The 9,397-nt window shown below is 49.6% G+C and overlaps 1 protein-coding gene across 5 annotated transcripts in view; it reads left to right on the top strand.

The window, feature by feature from the left end:
- CPAP (centrosome assembly and centriole elongation protein) overlaps positions 1-9,397 on the top strand; it is a 56,475-nt gene that overhangs the window by 40,074 nt on the left and 7,004 nt on the right. For 4 of the 5 annotated variants that reach the window (XM_028497411.2, XM_028497410.2, XM_055089401.1 and 1 more), the window contains 3 exons: positions 4,388-4,477; positions 4,665-4,907; positions 8,190-8,274. In XM_028497411.2, the coding sequence (XP_028353212.1) occupies positions 4,388-4,477; positions 4,665-4,907; positions 8,190-8,274 (418 nt within the window). The remainder of the gene's footprint in view (positions 1-4,387; positions 4,478-4,664; positions 4,908-8,189; positions 8,275-9,397) is intronic. The other variant, XM_055089403.1, reaches the window with a different exon arrangement.

Raw genomic sequence — 9,397 nt, 5'->3', positions numbered from 1 at the left:
AAGAGGGTTCTCTTTTCTCCACACCCTCTCCAGCATTTATTGTTTATAGATTTTTTGATGATGACCATTCTGACCGGTGTGAGGTGATACCTCATTGTAGTTTTGATTTGCATTTCTCTAATGATTAGTGATGTTGAGCAGCTTTTCATGTGCTTCTTGGCCATCTGTATGTCTTCTTTGGAGAAATGTCTGTTTAGGTCTGCCCATTTTTGGATTGGGTTGTTTGTTTCTTTAATATTGAGCTGCATGAGCTGTTTATATATCTATCTATCTATAAATATTTTGTTGTTTGTTTGTTTGCGGTACGTGGGCCTCTCACTATTGTGGCCTCTCCCGTTGTGGAGCACAGGCTCCGGACGCGCAGGCTCAGCGGCCATGGCTCACGGGCCTAGCCGCTCCACGGCATGTGGGATCTTCCCGGACTGGGGCACGAACCCGTGTCCCCTGCATCGGCAGGTGGACTCTCAACCACTGCGCCACCAGAGAAGCCCTGTTGATATATTTTGGAGATTAATCCTTTGTCATTGTTTTACATGTAGCTGTCCAGTTTTCCCAGCACCACTTGTTGAAGAGACTGTCTTTTCTCCATTGTATAGCCTTCCCTCCTTTGTCATAGATGAGTTGACCATAGGTGCGTGGGTTCATCTCTGGGCTTTCTATCTTGTTCCATTGATCGATGTTTCTGTTTTTGTGCCAGTACCATATTGTCTTGATTACTGTAGCTTTGTAGTATACCCTGAAGTCAGAGAGTCTGATTCCTCCAGCTCCGTTTTTTCCCCTCAAGACTGCTTTGGCTATTCGGGGTCTTTTGTGTCTCCATACAAATTTTAAGAGTTTTTGTTCTAGTTCCGTAAAAAATGCCATTGGTAATTTGATAGGGATTGCGTTGAATCTGTAGATTGCTTTGGGTAGTATAGTCATTTTCACAATATTGATTCTTCCAGTCTAAGAACATGGTATATCTCTCCATCTGTTGGTATCATCTTTAATTTCTTTCATCAGTGTCTTATAGTTTTCTGCATACAGGTCTTTTTGTCTTCCTAGGTAGGTTTATTCCTAGGTATTTTATTCTTTTTGTTGCAGTGGTAAATGGGAGTTTCCCTAATTTCTCTTTCAGATTTTTCATCATTAGTGTATAGGAATGCAGGAGATTTCTTTGCATTAATGTTGTATCCTTCAACTTTACCAAGTTCATTGATTAGCTCTAGTAGTTTTCTGGTGGCATCTTCAGGATTCTCTCTAGTATCATGTCATCTGCAAACAGTGACAGTTTTACTTTTCCAATTTGTATTCCTTTTATTTCATTTTCTTCTGATTGCCGATGCTAGGACTTCCAAAACTATGTTGAATAATAGCTGTGAGAGTGGACATCCTTGTGTTTTTCCTGATCTTAGAGGAAATGCTTTCAGTTTTTCACAATTGAGAATGATGTTTGGTGTTGGTTTGTCGTATATGGCCTTTATTATGTTGAGGTAGGTTCCCTGTGTGCTAACTTTCTGGAGAGTTCTTTTTCTTTTTTTTTTTTTTTTTTTTTGCGGTAGGCGGGCCTCTCACTGTCGTGGCCTCTCCCGTTGCGGAGCACAGGCTCCAGACGCGCAGGCTCAGCGGCCATGGCTCACGGGCCCAGCTGCTCCGCGGCATGTGGGATCTTCCCGGACCGGGGCACGAACCCGTGTCCCCTGCATTGGCAGGCGGACTCTCCACCACTGCGCCACCAGGGAAGCCTGTCAAGTGGTCATATTTTGTGTGGCAAAACTACATCCCTGGCATTTCCTGCCTACGCCATCTCTGTGCTCATAACACTTAATTTAGCTGAAAGAGAAACCTCACTGGGAACAGGCTCACTTTAAGTCGTTAGCACAACCTGAGGCGGGCCTGTCGTGCTCTGTCCCCTCCCACCCCACACCCTGGAGGACTGTGCCATTGTCCCCCTACTCGGCCCTCCCATCCTGTGGCCTCGCTCTCCCCTGAAGGCCCTGCTTCAGCCTGGCTGAGAACTTGCCCCTGGTCCTCCCCTTGGGGCCACCTCGTGCCCACGAGGTCGCATGCGGTGCCTCCCCCCGCTGGATCTTCCCTCAGTGTACGCGCTTGCTGGACTGCGACTCCACACCCCCTGCCGGCCTCACCCCTCTTGCTTTGTTCTTCGCAGCAGATGCCTTGAAAGTGTTGTCTTTATCTCTGCCTCCAAATCTTGCCTCTTGTTTTCTCAGTGCTTCCGTTGGGCTTTGTCCACACTGCTGTTCCGAACCCGCTTCTGTGGCACTGCTGGCCCCCCTCCCAGGGACAGCCCCGGCGGCAGTTTAGCAGCTCATGGGTCCCGGGGCGCCGAATGCTCCGGTTACCGTCTCGTCTCCTCTTGCTTTTCCTCCTCTTGAACTTAATGGTGGAGTTCATCCAGCAGGGAGGCTGATCTGTCTTTCCTTGATGGTCTTGTCTAGTTTCTTGGCTTAAATAATGCTTAATATGCTGAAGGCTCCCGGACGTCAGCCCCGGCCTGGACCGCTCTCTGCGTGGCCAGTGTGTCTGAGCGGTGGCTGGACACCTCACGTCCCGTCCCATCACCCTCCCCAGCCGTCTCCAGCTCGGGCCAGAAATGAGAGTCCTTCTCCTCTCTTTCTCCTACACCCCATGCTATTCTGTCAGAACACCTGCCCAGGTCTGAGTTTCCACGTCCGAGTTACTGGACTCGCCGGCTGCCCGGCCTCTGTTCTTGCCCTTGTCCCCGTGGTTTCTCCCCACACAGTGGCCAGTGATCCTTCCTGACGGAAGTCAGGGCACGTCCCCTCTGCTTGCAGCCCTTTCACGACTCTACTTTTTTCTTGTAATAAGAGCCCCAGCCCTTACGATGGCCTCGAGTTCCTATAAGATCTGGTGTCTTTCTGCCTTTTTCACATCATCTACAACCCTCCCCAGCTGGCTGGCCTCTTGATGTTGTACAACTGGGCGGGCACCTTTCTTCGTGGTGTGTCTGCTGGTGCTTCTGGGAACGTGCGTCCCCGGGCAGCCGCCACGCAGCATGTCCTCAGCCTCTCTCAGCACTCTGTTCGCTGAGGCTCCCGTGGTTAGGACCATGGCTGGCCTCGTGCACGTGCCTCCTGCCCAGCAGCCTTGACCCCTCCGGCCTGCTCTGCTTCTCTCCCAGGTCCCTGTCACCTCCTAACAGAAGTCCCCTGCGATCTGTGTTTCGTTCTTTGTATTCAAGGACTTTAACAGTACCTGATAGATAGCAGATATGTTATAAATATTGCTTTTGCATTTTTAACTTTATTGAGGAATAACTGAAATATATAACTGTACGTATTAAAGTATACAGTGTGATGATTTGATATATGTATGCACTGTGGAATAATTACCACAATTAAGTTAACTCTGTATGTGCGTGTGTGTGGTGAGAACATTTAAGATCTTCTCTCAGCAGTTTTCAGGTATACAGCACAGTGTTATTAACTACAGTCACCATGCTGTACCTTAGCTCCTCAGAACTTACTCTTCCTATGACTCAGAGTTTGTATCCTTTGACCTATATCTCCCCATTTCCCTCTCCCCCCAGCCCCTGGAAACCACCGTTCTGTTCTTTGAAGTCAGCTTTTTTCCCCCTAAGATTCTACGTATAAGTGGTGCCGTATAGCAGTTGTCTACCTCTGGCTTATTTGGCTTTGAACTCTTAACTCATTTAGACTTAACGCGTTACCGTTTTAGTAGTAACGAGTTTCTTTTCCCGCACGATGGCGGTGGTTGCCAGCTAGACATCGCTCGTCTCTCGGCTGCGCCCACAGTTTATAATAGGAAGGCAGGCGCTCAGGAAGGTAATGACCTTGCTCCGCGCGCTGCCAAGGTACAGAGCTGGGACGCGAGCCTTCGCCCCGGCCGCTGCAGAGCCCCTCTGTGGCGTCACACCCCGAGCGGGGGCCCTTGGAGCCCCGGTTTCTCCCTCTGCTCTCTGCGCTGCTGTGCTGACGGTCGTGAGTCTTCCGAGGGGGGCGGGTATCCGGGCACACGCGTGTTCGTGAGGCAGGCTCGGCCGATGGGGCTCCCGGCTGCTGGAGACGCTTTCTTGCTTCTGGGTCAACTTTCCTGCACCCTCAGCCACTCGCCATAGCTTGTACCCAGGTGGGTGCAGGTGACTGACTTCTGTTCATACAGTTGCAAATAGCTTCCAGGCGTTTCCAGGAGTTTCTGCACTTCTGTCACTCGGTCCGTCTGAAACAGCTCATTGTCTGAGGCCCGGTCCTTCTCCTGAGTCCAGAGAGGCCCAGCCTCAGGGCCGGGTTCTGACTTGGGGTCTCCTATTCCTTCTGCTCTGCCTTCGGTTACTCATGGGTCCCTGGTCCCGTTTTCTTCGCCAGATGACCCCATCCATCTCTTTCTGTTTCACTTGCTGTCTTAGCTTAGACCTGTATTACCTCATGGCAGTGTCATGCGCCGGCTCCCGAGCGGTGTCTGCCTCCTCTTTCTCCTGACTTCTGGATGGCATGAGGTGAGACTCTAGCCTGATCCCCATTCCTTTTCCTGAGAAACCCAGTGTTATAGACGTGTGATTCGCTAAGCCTTCCCTTTTCTGCTGTCTGTGATAGGCTGGCAATTCTGTTTTGTTGATGTGTCTTGTCTCTTCTCTTGCATTGTTTCAGTTCTAGTAATGCTTTCCCTCCCCCTCCCCCCGAGAGGCTTTGAAGCAGCAGATAGCAGATTTGCAGGAAGATTTGAAAAGAAAGGAAGCAAAATGGTCCAGTACACACGGCCGTCTTAGAAGCCAGATAGAAATGTTGGTCAAAGAGAACACAGACCTCCGGGAGGAAATAAAAGTGATGGAAAGATTCCGACTAGATGCCTGGAAGAAAGCCGAAGCCACTGAGAGCAGCGCCAGGATGGGTCAGTGCGTGACGGCCTCGAGAAGAGACGGGTCCATGGTAGGTTTTGTCACGTTGGGGAGATGCTAAATACTTGAGCAGTCAGATTCGTAGAAGCAAAGTAGAAGGGTGGGTGCCAGGGCTGGGGGAGGGGAGAATGAGAAGCTGCTGTTTAGTGAGGGCAGTTTCAGTTTTGCAAGGTGAAGAGTTCTGGAGGTGATGGTGGTGATGGCTGCACAGTGGTGTGAATGTACTTAACGCCACTAACGTGTACGTCTTAACATGGTTAAGATGGTGATTTTGTGTTATGTGTATTTTACCACAATTAAATACTTCTTTTGTGCATCGCTATAGAGATAGTTTTCAAATTCATTTTTATAGTTCTTATAAAGGAATTATAACACAATAGGCAGGTAATCTCAGTTAAAACAGGGTAAGTAAAATTTTTGCAGAGTTTTTTTTTTTTTTTTTTTTTTGCACGTGATCCCTTTAAATCAAGTATTTGTTTTTTTATTCGTCTGTATTCACAACTGTGATGTGCCAGTCACGGCTCTGAGGCACTGGAGATCAAGCAATGAATAAAACAGACAAACTTCCTTGTCCTCTTGGAGCTTGGATTCCAGCCGTGGGAGAAAGATGAGTGGAGCATATGGTGTGGGACGTAGCGGCGAGAACTCGAGGGAAAGCCAGGAGGCGGATCACTGCTGGGGGGAGGGTGTTGCAGTTTTTACGGGATGGCTGGGGAGGCCCTCCTGCGAAAGCGACGTTGGAATAACGGCCCGAAGAGGGCGCAGTGAGCAGGCTGAGACGTGGGCCAGGAGCCCCGAGGCCGGGGGAGCAGGGTCCGTGAGGAGCTGAGCGGGGGATGGGACCAGAGGCGGCTCGAGGGCGCCGGTGCCGCTCTCGTGAGGCCTTAGTGACTGCCTGTGAGCATCGCCTTTTCCCTCTGAGGCAGACGGGGAGCCCTGCAGGGCTTGGATGGAAGGGGTGGCCGCCGCCTCTGTTTTGGTGAGCCCACCCTCCCTGCTGTAGACGTACCAGTGGCCTGAAGTGGGCGTTTGGGCGCCATCAGGACACCAGTTGGGGGATTGCTGCAGGTGGACCGGGTTTATTGAGGAACTGGGGATGGGGTGTGACAGCAGGAGAGGGGGCGGGAACGGCTTCTAAGTTGAGTGTGGTTTTTTTGGCCCTTTACCGTGAGTCCCCACAAGAAGAGAGCACGCTTTTCCTGGGGGTGTGGGTGTTGGTTAGGAGCTCAGGTTAGATCAGGTGAGCTCGAAATGCCTACTAGACATCAGGTGGACATCAGGCGGGGCTGCGCGTGTATCCAGAGAAGCTCAGGTCGGAGCGAGAACTTTGGGGCCCTCGTAATGTGGGAGAGATCGCTCGGGCCGAAGGCGTGGACGGGGAAGGGTCCCGGGTCCTGGCCAGGTTGTGAGAAGATGGCGGGGAGGAGAATGAACCCGAGTCTGAAGTAAAGGAGGCCAGCGTGGTGTCCTGAGGGCCAAGTAAAGCAGCAGAGAGGCCGGTGCCCCAGAGGCTGCTGCCGAGTAGAGCGGGGAACTGAAGATGGGCCCTCGGATATGCCGGGTAAAAGCCTGACCGGGTAAGAGAGCGAGAGGTTTCAGGCAGAGTATAAAGCTTTGTGGAGAAGTTTTGCAGTAACAGTAAGGAAATGGGGCAGTAGCTGTAGGGGAAGCAGTTTTTTTTTAAGATGGGAAAATCAGCACATGCTTATGTATTGGTAGGATTGATTCAATAGGGAAATACGGATGCAGGAGAGAGTGTGTGGGTTGCCGAGGCTGCGAGCCGAAGGAGAGGAGACCGGCTTTAGGGGGAGTGGAGGCGCCCACCCGGCCGGGAGCTCGACGTCCGTGCCTGGTGACGGGGCCTCAGCCATGGACCTGGGGCTGGACGTGTGGGGTCCGTTGGTGGGACGTTCCCCCCGACCCTCTAGCTTCCCTCGGGGAATGGGGGCTCGGGCATCTGCTGAGAGTGAGGATGGAGGACACTCTGGGAGGCTGGAGGGGCGGATTGGGGTCCACGAGAGTGGAGAGCAAAGGGCAAAGTGTGGTCTGACTCCTGGGCTGCACTAGGGGCCCACGTAGGTCAGAGATTATATGTTCCAAGTGGGAATTGTTTGCGTTACCTTTCCTTACTCAGCTTTTTGGGTGTAGGGTGGTGGAGAGCAATATCGATACTTTAGCAGAGGTGTGGTCATCCAGGTGAATCCCACAGAGTGAGAGGGGCTGGAAGTTGACAGTGTGTAAATACAACAGGACTGCCTGCAGTGAACCATGAATTCAGGCTTCTCAAGGAGGGCGTAGGTTTTGGGGGACACAGAAAACATGTAGATCAGTGAATTGTGGGACCCTGTAGGCTGTAAGCATTGTTGGAGTGAGGGTCTCAGAGGGGTGAGCTGGAAGGACAGGACACGGTAGTCAGAAGATGGAATTCTGCCCCCCAAACATTTTATTATGAAAGCTGCCCCAAACAGAGAAAGTTGAAAGAATAGTATGATGAACGCCTGACTGCTCACCGAGATCCAACCATTGGTCACGTTTTGCCACGTTGCTGTATAGGTATTTTGCTGAACCATTTGAAGGTAATTGCAGAAATTGTGGCAACTCACCCCTAAATACTTTGGCACTTTATTAAATGGCACTGGCTTTTTGGATAATTTTTAATTATTTTGTAGAATGTCCCACATTCTGGATTTGAATGCTTTGACATTGATATTTTTACAGTTCTTCATAATTGCAGATATTAATAATGACTGGTTCTAGACTTTGTCCATTGGAGCGCATGGCCAGGGTGGGAGAGAACAGGTGTAGAGATGGCAGCTAAGGTATTGGGGTGGCTTCGCCTGGCACGCGGGGTACACGGACATGAGACTTGCTGGGGGCGGGGGTGGTTAGTAGGGAGGAGAGAAGGAGATCTGGTTGGAGGTGGTGGTGGGGAGCAAGGAGGACATCTACCTTGACCTCTAAACCTGGGGGCTGTGGAAGGGCCAGTGGTGAGCAGTCTTCTGCTGTCTGACCATGAGTTCCTGTCCTCTCCTCTGGCCGCTCTGGTAACGGTCACAAAAAACTGTTTTGTTTTACATTGTCTGTTATGCCTTCACTTGAGGAATGCATGTGTTTCCAGAGGCGGCGTGTGCGTGTGTGTGTAGTTCACTCCTAGTAGCAGCTTGTTCACTCTGGCCTGTAGCAACAAACGAAAACAGCATAAATGAACACACTTAAAACAGTCCCATTGCAAGCTGAGTTCTGTTAGTTTCATTCCTTGTCCTAATGTGTAAACTAATACTAATTTTATATTCAAAATTTTCTCATACTATAGAAGTCATCAGTTCGATTTCAAAAGAGTCAAGTTTCTTCAGGAACCCAGGTAGAAAAGTACAAAAAAAACTGTTTGCCAACACAAGGTAAGATAGTTGCATGATCTTTTTATAAAATATTTCAGGAATTTGAAGAGTGGAGAATTTACACCCAACTTAAGAAATAAAACATAGTAAATATAATTGAAGCCCCTGTGTATCCTACTCCCAGTTAATGTGCACCCCGACAGTATTCCCTTTCTTATTTTTCATTCTTTTACCACATTGTGTCCATAAATCAATATAGTATTGTTTCATAGTCCCTCCCTCTGCAGCTTGCTGCTTTCTCAGTATTTTAAGACCTACCCTCATTAATACATATAAACTCTAGCTGTACAGATCCCATGTGTATTTGCCACAGTATATTTTCTTGTTGGCGGGCATTCAGGTTTTCCCCCAGTTTGTCACAGAATGAAAAGGGCCACAGAACGAGTCTCGGTCGTTTAAGTTTCTCTCGGACACGTGTCAGGAGTAGGATATTGGGTCACATCAGGTTTGTGCCACTTTAGAGGGCTTTCCCTTTGCAAAGCAGTTACCAGTTTCTTTTTTTACTGTCAGCAGAACATGCTCTTTGTGCTTGCCAACACTTGATCTGCTCAGACTTTGTAATTTTGGCTAGTCAGTTGGGTGTGAAATGGTAGGTCAGTGTAATATGCATTTCCCTGATTACTGATGAGGTAATGTGAGCATCTTTTCAGTTAGTGGACATTTGGGTTTCCTCTTTGGTGAATTGCCTGTTCATTTCTTTTGCCCATTTAAAACTCTGTGTGTGTGTGTGTGTGTACGTGTGTATACGTGTATGTTTTTCCGTATTGAAGTTAGTTATTCTGCATACTGATCCTTTGTCATTTGTAAGCACTACCAGTATCTTCTGCCAATCTGTATGTAGCTTTTTGGTTTGTGGGTTTTTTAAAAAAATAAATTTATTTATTTTTGGCTGTGTTGGGTCTTCGTTGCTGTGTGTGGGCTTTCTCTAGTTGCGGTGAGCGGAGGCTACTCTTCGTTGCGGTGCGCGGCCTTCTCATTGCGGTGGCTTCGCTTGTTGCGGTGCACGGGCTTCTCATTGCGGTGGCTTCTTTTGTTGCGGAGCATGGGCTCTAGGCGCGTGGGCTTCAGAAGTTGTGGCTCACAGGCTCAGTAGTCGTGGCTCGTGGGCTCTAGAGCACAGGCT

This window comes from Physeter macrocephalus, chromosome 13, assembly GCF_002837175.3.
Source record: "Physeter macrocephalus isolate SW-GA chromosome 13, ASM283717v5, whole genome shotgun sequence".
NCBI classification, from domain to species: Eukaryota; Metazoa; Chordata; class Mammalia; order Artiodactyla; family Physeteridae; genus Physeter; species Physeter macrocephalus.
The sequence above is the reverse complement of the archived record's forward strand: the minus strand, read 5'-3'. Positions and strand labels throughout refer to the sequence as shown.